Source organism: Phalaenopsis equestris, unplaced genomic scaffold (assembly GCF_001263595.1).
Source record: "Phalaenopsis equestris unplaced genomic scaffold, ASM126359v1 Scaffold000002, whole genome shotgun sequence".
In the NCBI taxonomy this organism is placed as follows: domain Eukaryota; kingdom Viridiplantae; phylum Streptophyta; class Magnoliopsida; order Asparagales; family Orchidaceae; genus Phalaenopsis; species Phalaenopsis equestris.
Genome location: NW_018164444.1, coordinates 29,677,172 through 29,692,008, shown reverse-complemented (window position 1 = coordinate 29,692,008; position 14,837 = coordinate 29,677,172). Strand labels below are relative to the sequence as shown.

At 39.0% G+C, this 14,837-nt stretch overlaps 1 protein-coding gene across 1 annotated transcript in view; it reads right to left on the bottom strand.

The window, feature by feature from the left end:
* Positions 1-11,145, bottom strand: part of LOC110039435 (transformation/transcription domain-associated protein-like) — a 167,596-nt gene extending 156,451 nt beyond the window's left edge. Inside the window, 6 exon segments of the mRNA XM_020744489.1 lie at positions 7,836-7,944; positions 9,375-9,460; positions 9,544-9,669; positions 9,756-10,522; positions 10,599-10,691; positions 10,772-11,145. Of these exon segments, the coding sequence (XP_020600148.1) occupies positions 7,836-7,944; positions 9,375-9,460; positions 9,544-9,669; positions 9,756-10,522; positions 10,599-10,656 (1,146 nt within the window). The 5' untranslated portion in view covers positions 10,657-10,691; positions 10,772-11,145.
* Between the last annotated feature and the right edge of the window lie 3,692 nt (positions 11,146-14,837).

The window sequence follows — 14,837 nt, the reverse complement described above, 5'->3', positions numbered from 1 at the left end:
TAGGGAAAGTTATTGACATGAAAATCAATAATTTAGTAGTACAGGACAATAAATATATATTTAGGATAAGTGATGAGTAATCCAATGAAATTGTCCCCAAGTAATATGAACATGAATATCTGGCTACAGAGAACAAATGAAACAATAATAATGCAATGAGATTAAATTTATCAGTCAAATATGAAAAGGATAGAGAAGAAATATACGAGAGAGAAATTGAGTAGAGGCTAAAGGCAAAGATGATTAATAGATAATGTGAATGTGATTATGGAAAAAATGTCGCTTACATATCTTTATTGTTAGGAATGCATGGCTACCAAGGGCCCAAAAGTAGCTTAAAAGTAACTAATGAACTCAATTGGTTCATATTTTCTTTTAACTCAATTGGTTTAAAATTGTGCTGAAGTAAAATCTAATATCAATGATAATGAAAAGCCAAAAATGTTCTCTAGAGGGTTCATGGTAATCTCGGACTATTGAAGCTACTCAACTCGGTCACTTAACCCAAAATTGATTCAAATTAGCGTCACCGTTAGTATTGTCATGTAAATGGATGAAAAGTTCAGGCAAGAGATATTGCTTAGAGGTTAAATTTGTTAAAACAATTTTACATTATTAAGATCAATAAATAGGTGTGCGGTTGATGAGCAACTAAACATGTACACATCTCGCCCCAGGATATGAACTTGTGAAGTTCAATTTTTCTAAGCACAATTTGTCGCCATATTCCTTTCTTATCTGTCTTTCTAAATTATGAAACCTGTCAAGTAAAATAAAGTTGAACTCTCAAAAATCGAGGAACTGTTTTGCTCCATGATTGGAATTTCATTAGAAACTCTAAAGTTGAGTGTTTTTATGTGGGAGCACTCTAGAGATGGGTGACTTCCATTCAGTGGTTAGAATTTCATTAGAAACTCTAAAGTTGAGTTTTTTTTTTATGTGGGAGCACTCTGGGGATGGGTGACCTCTTGGGAAGTTACACCAATGGGACAAAACCGCGAAACCATTAGGCTAAAGCAAACAATATCTCAATGGATGAGAGTTTGGGTTGTTACAAATAGTATCAAAGCGTTACACCAGTCTTAAAATGGGAACTAAATATGACGTGGGGCTTGGCTGAACCATTCTAACCTGGTTATGCAGGAGTATCGATCCAACAGATGGGTTGGACCGGCAGGCTATTTTAGCAGGCGAGAACTACCCACCCACCCACGGCTACCCCCCCACCTCTTCCCCCAATCTCTTGTTCTATCTAGTGTTATATATATGATGGTTTTGTCTCTTAGAATTTCGTTTTTTTCAAATTTCTGATTTTTGCCTCCAGGCAATCTCCTTTGTTATAGTTGTATTCAAGGACAGGTGGTACTTCAGTTGTGTCCTGCTCTTAGATGGTAATCATCTTCGCCAATTCCTCCGCATACATCCTTATATTGTTTCTCAGTCACTGCCCCTTCCACCTTCTATGTTCCTGCTTCTAGCCGTCGCCAATCCCCCTATGTCCTTGTTTTCTAGCCACCACCAATCCTCCTATCTCCCTGTTTTCCATTCGCCTCCCTCCCACCTTCCCTTTTCCTGCTTCTAGTCGCTTTCAATCCCCCTATCTCCTCCTTGTTTTCCAACTGCCGCCCCTCCCACCTTCCCTTCCCATACTTCTAGTCGCCGCCAACCCGACTCCCTCTTCTCTGCTTTCCAACCGCCAACCTGTCGCGGCTCCCTTACCCTAATTCCAACTGTCAGCCACCCACGCCCCCTGTCCCTATTTCCAACCACCTAATACTTTTCCCTCCTTGCCAACATGTTGAACTGCAGTTTCATTGAGCCCATTTGGCTGCACAACAACTACATCTAGTCGTTGTCCATAGTTACCCCTACCCGGCCCTAGCAGGGTATTGGTTTTTGTCGTGTTTTCTTATTTTGTTTGAGACTTAATTGTAACCTCTCAAGGTTTGAATAAAAAATTAAGATTTCCCCAAAGATTTTCTATTAAATCCCGATATCATTTGGTATCAGAGCGAGTCTAACCTTAGTCTTATCCTAAGATTTCATAGCATCAGCCTTACCCCGTCCCGCATGCTCAAACCTACCCGGGACGAGATACAGAGGGAGAACTGTCGACTTCAACAGAGGCTTGTGGATATAGATGATGGAACCCATAGGAAGATTACCTTCGACCGCGATCTAGGAGTTGAAAGGGAGAAAGGGATTAGGATCTGAATCCAGAACATGGAAGACATCAGTGACAAGGAATATCGGCCCCACATCTTCGGAATTCAGTATCAGAGGAGGCCAAGAGAGGAACCCATATATGGAGGACACAGAGACTTCGACATCAAGGTGGATCTACGAGAGTTTGGGGGTATGGATCCAAATGACTTTAACGATTAACTACAATCGGTTGAGGGAATTTTCGAATATAAAAAAGTGTTTGAAGATAAACAGGTAAAATTATCCACCTTCAAGTTAAAAAAGAGTGTCTCCTTGTGATGGGAGAACTTAAAGAAGCAAAGACAGAGAGAAGGTAGTGATATGATTACCAAAGGGAAGAGATAAGGAAAAAGATCTTCCATCTCATTACCTCTAGGACATGTTTCTGAAACTCCACCATCAGCAGCAGAGAGATATTTTAGTGGAGAAGTTCACGGCACAGTTCGATCAGTTATAAATGAAGCGTGAGTTGGTCGAGCCAAGCAACACACCACAGCCCAGTGCCTGGAAGGCATGAAGCCCGCTATTAGCCATGTTGTGCAGTTACAGTAATATTGGTCGTTGAGGGATGTCAAACCTTAGACTTGAAGGTTGAAAGAAAACAAAAAAACTAAGCAAGCAACAATCTTCATTCAGATAGCAGTCCTCAGTCAGTCAATCAAGTACGGCTACAACGATCGATAAGGGTACCTTTGGAAGAGTTAGTGAGACAGAACCGGAGAGTGAGAAGACAAATATGAGTCGAAAGAAGTTGGAAAAGGTAGCTCTTCCAGTACATTGCCTGCCAGAAGATTTTTCAGATGTCATAACTATAGACACATACACTCCAGCTGTCCCATGAGCCAAGTTGTCTCATTCACAGATCAAAACAACGTCGAGGAGGTGGAGGACAAGGAGTAAGAGGATAGCAACAACGTCGAGGAGGTGGAGGACAAGGAGTAAGAGTATAGCCTGGAGAAAAAACTTCAGCTCCAGAGTGGCGAGGGTGAGATGTTAGTCATACGGAGAGTTTTGCAGTCAGATCCGGATAGAGACCAGTCTTGGCTGAGGCATAGTATCTCTCTAAAAAGTGTACGGTAAAGGGTAAGGTTTGTCGTTTAATTATTGACGGTGGCAGTTGTGAAAATGTGGTGCCTAAACTGTTGATGAAAAAAATTGGGATTAGCCACACAGAAACACCATCAGTTCTATTCACTCACCTGGTTGAAGAGAAAAAACAAGATACCAAAAAGTATTCCAGCACCGCTACAGGCACTATTACATGACTTCCAAGATGTGATGATAAACAGTATTCCAGAGAGATTATCATCACTTCATTTGAGATCATGTACGGGCGAAACGCCCACTCCACTTAAATTATTACCGCTCATGTCGACATCAGAGATTAGTGAGGATGACGGGGAATGGGTGCACAAGATTCAAAAACTCCCAGAGCAGGCCAAAAAAAAAATCACTAAGCAGAATCGCAAGTACCAAGCACAAGCAAACATGATAAGAAAAAAATGTGACCTTTAAAGAAGATCTAATATGAATCCAACTGAAGAAAGAGATATTTCCAGGAGCATTCGGAAAACTCAAGCCCAAAGCAGATGGACCATTCAAAATACTTTGAAAGCTGAATGATAATGCTTATAAGATCGACCTGTCAGAATACTACAACATTTTTACTATGTTCGATGTCACTGACTTGACACCAGATTATGAATACCCAGAAGCTTTGACATATGAAATCAAAGCTACCCCAATCTTAGGAGATTGACGTGGGGCATGACTGAACCAGTCCAACCCAATTCATCAGGGGTGTCGGTCCTGCATGGTGGTTGGATCGAACGGCTATTCCAATAGGTGACCCACCCCCCCCCCCCCCCCCCCCCCCCCCCCCAAAACATCCCCTATTCTATTTAGTGTTATATATATGTTGGTTTTGTGTCTTAAGGTTCATTTTTTGTCGATTTTTGTATTTCTGATTTTTGCCTCAAGGTGTTCTATCTTGTTAGGGTTGTATTTGAGGACAGATAGCACTCTAGTTGTATCATGCTCTTAGGTGATGATTACATCCATCAATCCCTCCACAGACATTCTTCTACATGTATTCCAACCGCCGCACCTCCCATCTTCCCCGTTCTTACTTCCAACAGTCATCAAATCCCCAATCTCCTTCCTATTTTCTAGTTGTTGCCCCTCCCACCTTCCCTTGTCCTGCTTCCGATCTTCATCAATCCTCCTATCTCCTCCATTTTTTCCAGTTGTTTCCCCTCCCAAATACCCTTTCCCTGCTTGTCGTGAACCCCACTCCCTCCTCTCTGCTTCCATCTGTCAGCCCACCATCACTCGCTTGCCCTTTTTCCAATTGTCAGCCAACCATGCCTCCCATCCCTGTTTCCAGCCACCGATTCCTTTCCCCACCTTGCCAACCCGTTGAAGCACACTTTCTTTGAGCCCATACCGCCGCACCGCAACTACTCCTATTCGCTATCCATGTTGACCCCTATCAGCTCTAGCAGGGTGTTAGAGTTTGTCATGTTTTCTTGTTTTGTTTCGGGTCTTGATTGTAACCTCATGATTTGAAGAATAAATTTCTGATTTCCCCACGAATTTCTACTAAATCCCAGTATCAACTATCATGCAAAACAAAATTGTATGTCATTGAAGTCATTTGTTGAACCCTATATGGGATACAATGCAACATGATAAGAGCCACCTCTTGAATTTGAGGAGATACCTCTAAAATCTTATAAGTCTAGTAAATAAAGTAAAGAATTTTGACGAGGATAACAATTACTTATGTGGGTAAAATTATGAATCCTCTTGAATTGAATCTAAACTCTCAAACATCAATGCATCTTGTGGTGTAATGGTTGAAATTTCATCAAAAACTCCAAAGTTAAGTATGCTCGTGTTAAAACGCTCCTGAGATGGGTGACCTACGAAATTACACTAATGGAACCAAACTGTGAGGCCACAACCAAAGCGAACAATATCTTGATGGATGAGAGTTTAGGATGTTATATCAACATCCTCTAGCAAGTTATGAAAATAACCATAATCAACCTCAATAATTTCATTCTCAGTGCAATGCTCAACTTCAAGAAAAATATAGTATCAACAATTAAAAAAGCCTAAGACGGTTGTTGAAGTTGAAGATGTCTAATTTGGTCCCCTAACTATTCAGAATTGATCCAAATTAGTTCCACTGCTACAATTGATGTGTAAATGGATGTGAAGTTCACATGTAAGATATTTATTAGAGGTATAATCTGTCAAGCAGCTTTATGCTATTTAAAATATAGCACTCTAACGGTTTCCTATTATTATTCAACCATTCATCTAAAGTAAAGTTGATCAATAGCTTGGTTGAAAACAAAAAGGACTTGTCACCAAAAAGGTTAACAAGCAGTTGAACGTGCGTCATGACTAGAAGCTAATCTGAAGACAAGGTTTTATGTCTTGCCCACATCTTGCCCGAGGATGAATCACGTGTAAGTCAACGAAGACAAGAATTAATCCTCCAGCTACAGCGACATTTGGAAATGAAGCTCAAGCAAAAAAAAAAGAAATTAGGGATTACGATAAAGAAAAACTATAAAAACATTGAGAAGCACTAAAGATAGATATACTCTCTAATCCAACATTCCACATGACTTACTATCAATTTACATAATAATTATAATGGTGAGGCTAATTTTGATAAATTTTGAAGAGTTGAAAAACCAAAATAGGCATTTTAACATTCTAAAACTAAAATAGCCCGACCCATAAAGCCTAGAGTAAATTTTGGTCTCCATCTATAAATGATCTAGAACTACAACTTCTAACTAACACAAACATAAAATATGTAAAAAACTTCTATCTTATCTTACAAAAATATTAGTAAGGAATTATAGATATCATTGTAAGACATCATTTATAAACCTTAAAATGTGTGAAGCTTTTATACTTTCAAGTGGTTCAAAAATCTTATAGCTATGTGATTGATAGGTTCTTGAAAGCATTACTATACAACATCAACAACAAAGCCTTAATCCCACTAACTACGTGGGGTCGGCTACACTACGTGGGGTCGGCTACATGTATCTTTTTTCTCCATTGCGTCCTATTTAGTGTCATATTTTCATTTAGTTCTAATAAATTAAGATCATTTTTTATACAATAAGCCTAAGTCTTCCAAGGTCCACCTCTTCCTTTCTTAACAAAAATCGAATTTAAAACATCTACTCTCCTAATTGAATCATCAGATGGTGGAAATTTAATGTGACCAAACCATCTAAGACGACTCTCCCTAATTTTGTCCGTCGCTGGAGCTACACCAACCCTATCACGGATATATTCATTTCTCATTTTGTCTCTAGGTGCAAAGTCACTCATCCACCTAATCATTCTCATCTCAGCAACACTTAACTTAATATTATGTTTCTCTTTCAAGGGCCAACATTCAACGTCGTAGAGCATTGTAGGTCTCACCATCATCTTCAAAAATTTTGCTTTCAATCTAAGCCGTACTTTTCTATCACATAAAAGGCCCGAAGCATTCTCCTCCACTTCAACACCAACTTAAATTCTACAATTAACATCCTCATCTATATCACCATCGCTATAACCCCATCGCTTTGAACAACAGACCTGAGATATCTAAATTGTTCACAACTTCTAATAATTTGATCGCCCAAAGTTACACTTTTGTCGCTAGAGCTACAATTAACATCCTCATCTATATCACCATTGCTTTGAACAACAGACCCGAGATATCTAAATTGTTCACACCTTCTAATAATTTGATCGCCCAAAGTTACACTTCTGCCACTAGAGCTACTACCACTAAATTTACATTCCATGTATTCACTTTTAGTTCTACTCAAATTAAATCCTTTAGACTCCAATGTATACCTCCATAATTCAAGTTTTTTTCCTGGGTTTTTTTCTCTCATCTTATCCACGAGACATCTTATCCACGAGAATTCATCAGCAAAATGCATACACCAAGGTACATCCTCCTGTAAATGTCCAGTAAGACCATCCTAACTAAAGCAAAAAGATATGGGCTTAAAGTTGATCCCTGATGTAATCCAACAGAAATAGGAAAATATTTGGTTAATCCTCCTTCAGTTTGAACACAAGTAACAGCTCTAGTATACATATCTATGATGACTTGAATATAAGTAATATCAACACCTTTCTTCTCAAGTACTCTCCAAATGATCACTTGGAACCTTATCGTAAGCTTGTTCTTACGTTTTAACCTATGTTCAATTGCCCTCTCCCATAATTTTAAAGCATGACACATCAACTTACCCCTTTATTCTTAAAAATGAGACCAAAATACTCTTCATCCACTCATCAGGCATCTTTTTAGAGGAATCAAATGAATACTAAAACACACTTGTACATTAAAAAAAAATATTATAATTAGCATTAATTTGAAGTTTTCACAAAAAAATAAAATATCATATTGATAAATAAAAATCAAATGAATTTGAAATCCTAAGTACCAAAAATGCGCCTGGTGGGCATATTTTATTACAAACTAATTAGCTATCATCATAAATAATATCACAGCCTATGATGAAAACATAATCCAACAATAATAGTGAGATAGTAATTCGAGAATGAAAAGAAACAAAAAAGAGTAAAACCTGTGATAATGAAAGTTCATTTCGAACATAATGCACAATCTCTGCAAGAAGGCTATAAGCCAATGGCCTTAATGTCTCGATGCAAGCTCTGCCTGTCCCAATCAAAACTCTAATAAAAAGCATAAGACAACAAATCTGGTCAGCACTATTCTTCGAGGATGGGTAAAATAATCTTACATGCTAGTAAAATACCAAAAAGTAGAGACATCGACTACATAAATTTCTAAAGCTAACAATGAAGATCTTTAATAATGTAATTTTATAGCTCAACCTTAACCAATTTTATAAGATGAAAATCATTCATGGGGAAGCAATGGCAACATAATAGTGGTCTTTAATGAATCAAAGTGACATAAGATATGAAGCAAAAATGTTAGGTTAACCTCATATGAAGAATTGCATGATAATGCAATCAATATGAGAGCAAAGAATCTATTAAAACAAACAATAAAAATAGTTTAAACAAAACATTCAATGGATACTTTGAAGCATGAAATTTTTAGGTTTAGAAGTCAAAAACATGGAAATACAAGTTTTGACTTTGTCATAGAAATCTATATAGCATCTTTAACTCATCTAGGATGACCATGGAAACTTAATAAAATTACTTTTAAAAAAAATGATTCGTCTAACCCTAAGTTGTATCACCTTCTTTTATCTATGTCTACCTCTAATTCCTTCTCTCCCTCTATCTATATCAAGTCCATCTCCATCCCAAGTCTCTCTCCCTCTATCTATATCAAGTCCATCTCCATCCCAAGTTTCTCTCCCTCCACATAATCCCACTCTATCCCTTTTAATTCTATGTCTCTCAATATAAAAACCAAACTTCTCTCCAACCCTCAATAAATTATCCACCCTTACCTCGTCCCATTTCCTCTCGCTACAAGCATCAAGCTCTCATATCAACTAAACATCTCCTCTCATCCTTCAAAAAAACCATCTTTTGCCCCCAAAAAAAAAACTCTTATAGTCACGCGATCTCTCTAAGAAAATACAATTTTTCCCCCCTCTTAATTTTCTATCAATTTTCTTCCCAAATAAACTAAGATACATTAGGCAACTCCTCACCAATGTTCTGGAAGAACTTAGTATAGAAGTAACAAGGTTTGATTATTGAAAAGATTAAAGATTGTGGAGAAAAAATGTGATGCAGCAAAGATCATAATGCTTAAATCAAGCCACTAGAATATTATCAACAAATTGTGGGTGAGCGCTTATTGATTGAGATTAGACTTCAACCAAGGCCCCTTCTCTTTCTCGGAAACCCTTTACCTACCTCCCACTCTGCTTCCCTCCACCTTTACTTCCAAACAAGATCACATAAAGGACTTCACTCCAAGTTTAGCATCTGAGCAAAAGCGCCCACCCTATGTTGTAAAACCCTATATCAGTTGGTAGAGCTAAAAGATCCTAGATCTCCTTTCTGCACCACAACAAAAATGATGATTCTATTGTCTACTAACCAAAGATAGATTCTCTAGAATGAACAAGTCCATCTTTCTATTTAAGAACTAGCAAATTAGCATAATGTCAAACCTCTCCTCAAGAAGTGTGTCGATCAAAGGAAAAAGGCCTCTCTTCAGATCTGTGGTTAGAACATGCTTCAAGGCTATCAGTAACTCCTGGAAAAAAAAAAAATCAGTGAAGAAAAACGTGCTAGATCATTCAGCCTAATTGTGTAAAACAAGGTGAAGTTAGCTCTTACTTTTCTAATGGAAACAGAATCAGGGCATGTTACAAGTAAATTCACAATACTCTTGCAGATGCTTTCTTCGTGACTCCTTATATAATCAGCAAAGGACCTCAAGAGGTAGGTCAAGAATGAAAGTGTCTACATAATATGCCAAAAAGATTAATAAACAAAGGATCAACATGAAATCATCGAAAAACTGGAAATGGAAGTCAAGAACGGCCTACCTTGACCTGGGCACCCTTGAGCTCAACAAATTGTGTCTTGAGGTGAGGAGGGACCTTCTCAGGCCCTGGAATCGAGATGGCTGAAACCATATAAGGCAGAAGGCAGGGAATATTGGTCTGCACGAGCTTGTTATAAACATAAAATAGGAACATCACCACAAGAGGGCTCTCGGTCACGATCTTGAAGGACCGGGTGCTCGGATTGAGTTGTCCAGTACCAACAAAGGGAACCGGCGCCTGTGACACATCGAGCAGGGCGGTTCCATCTTCCGCTCCAGGGCCACCTCCACCAATAAGGTTGTTGCTTCCCGCATTGGCGGTTGTCAATGTGTTGCTGGAAATGGGTTGTTCGAAAAAGTACTTAACAGTAGAAGGGAAGCTTTGGTAGATGGCGCAGACGAAGTCAATGAAAGGCTGGACCTCAGACTCAACGGTCGGTCTGAAGTTGCGGAGAAGGTCAAAAATGATACGGATGGAAATGAGTGCGTTGTCCTCGTTGTCCTGGGTGAGGACCTGAAGAGACAGCTTGAGAAGATCTTGTACGAAGGGGCGAAGGACTTCGCTGTGTGGAAGCCGGTTCAGGATCTCCACCACTACGTTGCGAAGCTTGTGCTCCACATTTTCCGTCATTTGAGGTGTGGTGATATGCGTAAGTATCACCGAGAAGGCCCGGAAGTAGCACTTGAGGAAATTGAGGTATTCGGAAGTGTGGGCAATCTCCAGGGAGTCCCTCACCTCCATAACCATTTGCAGCCTCATTTGCACAGCTACAACACAAATGCCAAAATAATATTAGAAATTGATAGCAAGCGAAAGTGAAAGAGGAAAGGGCAGAGCGATTACATAGGTCGGGCTCTATGAGGCGTTGTGCATGCTGATCATAGTTAGGGATAGGGCCCATGGCGGCAGACCAGCGACGAGCTACGTCTAGGGTTCCTGCAAAGTCTTAAACCTGTTTCATTTTCTCGGCCCTATGCCCGGGGACAAATGCAGGCAAGAAAAGTCGGAGTTCCTACCTACAGGGAAGATTTAATCCACGATGGCTGGGATTGGAAGAAGCAGACAGCTAGCATGCAGCTCTTCTGTCTGGTATTTAAGCCAGCCACAGATTTGATAAATCCGGATTTCACGGATTTCTGCCTGTGAACAATCGACGGATTTAGTAAATCCGGGAGATGTGAAGTTACCTTTCGGTAGGAACAGAACGGAAAGAGGAGAAAGATAGTTATATTGGGTCTTCCTACGCCGCAATGCGATCCAGTCGTGTCTTACCCCACCGCGATCGCGTCGTTGTAGGGTTTGGTCGCGAAGGAGATAGTTCTGGGCGAAACTGGAAGCGGGAAGAGGGGGAGTGCAGTAAGCGAGGGTTTCCGAGTGAGGAGGCTTTGCGGGAAGAAAGGGGGTACGGGAATAGAAGGTGAAGATGGGAATGAGATTTTATTTTATTTGTAAGTTAATTTAATTATTTTAATTGAGAATAATAAAAAATTAATTTAAAATTTTATTAAATTATTATTAATTAAATAAATTTTGATATAACTAAATTAATAAATAAAAAATAAATTATATTTGAAGTAATTCTTAATTTATTTAATTAATAACTAATTAATTTATTATTAATGTTAACCTATTATTTAATAAATAATTAATTTTATAACTTTTCGATTAATAATAATTCAGTTTAATACATGATTAATTATTAATTATGATAATTACAATTAACTTGAAATCAAATTTAATTTAATTTAATAATTAATTTTTTATAACCAATCACTCTGAAGAAGAATAGAGAGCAATGAACACTTCACACTTGAATACCTGAAAGCTTTTATTGAATGTTTAGGTTCTTACAAATGAGGGGAGAGACCTTTATTTATAGTCCACTTCCAAGCCATAAGAATATTCTAGAATTTCCTACTTTCTGGATTATTCCATACAATTTTTACATAAATATATAATCCTAGATCCTTCTAGAATCTTCTTGAACTCTCAATGCTCCATCCTTGAATTCTTCATAGAGTATTGCATTCCTTTAACCTCTAGAATTGGGTAAAAGCTTTTAGAGTTGTTTGGAGCTCTCTTCCACCTTCTTGGCTCTAGAAGGTTCTTGTCATGCATGTCTCTTATAGAGTTTTCCTTCCTATACTTGTCTTGTCATTTATTTGAAAATGGTGAGGCGTGACACTCTCCCCCACTTAAACCCGCAATGCCCTCATTGCGTCTCCCCCTGCACCTTCGAACCTGCCTCCTTGGTTTGCCCCCATACTTATCAAACTTTGGTTTCTCCATGGTGTTATAGGAGAAGAGTGTCATGCAACAAGTCTTCCTGACTGACGGCTTATCCTTTGCCTCCAATCTCGTTGAACCATCTTTCTTCTTTCTTAGTGGTGTTTCATTAGAAACCTCCACCACGTTCCTTGGCATCCAAACTCCTTAGGTTTTTTCTCCTTCATTGGTATGAAGAATAGCCAAGTTGTCTCGCTTGTCCTATGCAATGTCATCTATGAGCTGGATTGCTGAAAGTATTTTGGATCCTTGCTTGCTTAGCCTCATTATCGGTATTGAGCAAGGTTGACTCCCTTCCATGATGCACGGGCTATTAGAAAATGGTATTGAGAATGTTCTTGCTTGCTCCAAAAAATTCATTCATAGGACAACTTTGTAATCATCTAAAAAAATGACAGAGAAGTCTAGAGTAACTGACCATGCCCCAATGCTAGTTTTGACTTACTTAGCGACTCCGTCGATTAACATTTCTGCTGAGTTGATGACTTTAATGGACCCCCCTCCTTTAGTCATCTACAACACCAACCTCCTTACTTCCTAGTTGGAGATGAAGTTGTGGGAAGCACCTGTATCCACCATTGCCTTGGTGGTTGATACACTTAAAATATATAGTGTTTATATACACATTTTTATACCTATTTTTGAGATATTGTGCTTTAATGAAAGATATTTGTGTGTTTTTCTTTCAGGTACAATAAAATGAAAGAAAAATACTAAAATAAGTGAAAATGAGTCAAATTTGGAGAAAAAAATTAAGAAAGGTGAAAAAATGAACTGAGGCGCCTAAGCGCCCGGGACTGACGCCTACACGCCAGGAGTCATGCTTAAGCGCATGGTACCCCTCGCTTAAGCGGCATATTAGTTATTTGATGATTCATTGAACTTAGACAAATTTTTCAAGAGATGTTTAAAGCAACCCTTGGTAAAAACTTGGGGAATATCTCATGGACATGAAAATTCATTCTTCGTGACTCCTTATATAATCAGCAAAGGACCTCAAGAGGTAGGTCAAGAATGAAAGTGTCTACATAATATGCCAAAAAGATTAATAAACAAAGGATCAACATGAAATCATCGAAAAACTGGAAATGGAAGTCAAGAACGGCCTACCTTGACCTGGGCACCCTTGAGCTCAACAAATTGTGTCTTGAGGTGAGGAGGGACCTTCTCAGGCCCTGGAATCGAGATGGCTGAAACCATATAAGGCAGAAGGCAGGGAATATTGGTCTGCACGAGCTTGTTATAAACATAAAATAGGAACATCACCACAAGAGGGCTCTCGGTCACGATCTTGAAGGACCGGGTGCTCGGATTGAGTTGTCCAGTACCAACAAAGGGAACCGGCGCCTGTGACACATCGAGCAGGGCGGTTCCATCTTCCGCTCCAGGGCCACCTCCACCAATAAGGTTGTTGCTTCCCGCATTGGCGGTTGTCAATGTGTTGCTGGAAATGGGTTGTTCGAAAAAGTACTTAACAGTAGAAGGGAAGCTTTGGTAGATGGCGCAGACGAAGTCAATGAAAGGCTGGACCTCAGACTCAACGGTCGGTCTGAAGTTGCGGAGAAGGTCAAAAATAATATGGATGGAAATGAGTGTGTTGTCCTCATTGTCCTGGGTGAGGACCTAAAGAGACAGCTTGAGAAGATCCTCTACAAAGGGGCAAAGGACTTTGACTTCGCTGTGTGGAAGCCGGTTCAGGATCTCCACCACTACGTTGCGAAGCTTGTGCTCCACATTTTCCGTCATTTGAGGTGTGGTGATATGCGTAAGTATCACCGAGAAGGCCCGGAAGTAGCACTTGAGGAAATTGAGGTATTCGGAAGTGTGGGCAATCTCCAGGGAGTCCCTCACCTCCAACATAGGTCGGGCTCTAGAAGGCGTTGTGCATGCTGGTCATAGTTAGGGATAGGGCCCATGGCGGCAGACCGACGATGAGCTACGTCTAGGGTTCCTGCAAAGTCTTAAACCTGTTTCATTTACTCGGCCCTATGCCCGGGGGACAAATGCAGGCAAGAAAAGTCGGAATTCCTACCTACAAAGAAGATTGAATCCACGATGGTTGGGATTGGAAGAAGCAGACAGCTAGCATGCAGCTCTAAGGGTCTGTCTGGTATTTAAGACAACCACAATTTTGATAAATCCGGATTTCACGGATTTCTGCATGTGAACAATCGACGGATTTAGTAAATCCGGGAGATGTGAAGTTACCTTTCTGTAGGAACTGAACGGAAAGAGGAAAAATATAGTTATATCGGGTCTTTCTACGCCACAATGCGATCCCGTCGTGTATTACCCCACCGCGATCGCGCCGTTGTAGGGTTTGGTCGCAAAGGAGATAATTTTGGGCGAAACTGGAAGCTGGAAGAGGGGGAGTGCAGTAAGCGAGGGTTTCCGAGTGAGGAGGCTTTCGGGAAGAAAGAGGGTAGGGGAATAGAAGGTGAAGATGGGTATGAGATTTTATTTTATTTGTAAGTTACTTTAATTATTTTAATTGAGAATAATGAAAAATTAATTTAAAATTTTATTAAACTATTACTAATTAAATAATTGTTGATATAACTATTTAACTGTTAATTAATAAATAAATAATAAATTATACTTGAAGTAATTCTTAATTGATTTAATTAATAACTAATTAATTTAAAAGTAATGTTAACCTATTATTTAATAAATATATAATTTAATAACTTTTCAATTAATAATAAATTAGTTTAATAAATGATGAATTATTAATTATAATAATTACAATTAACTTGAAATCAAATTTAATTTAATTTAATAATTATTTTTTTATAA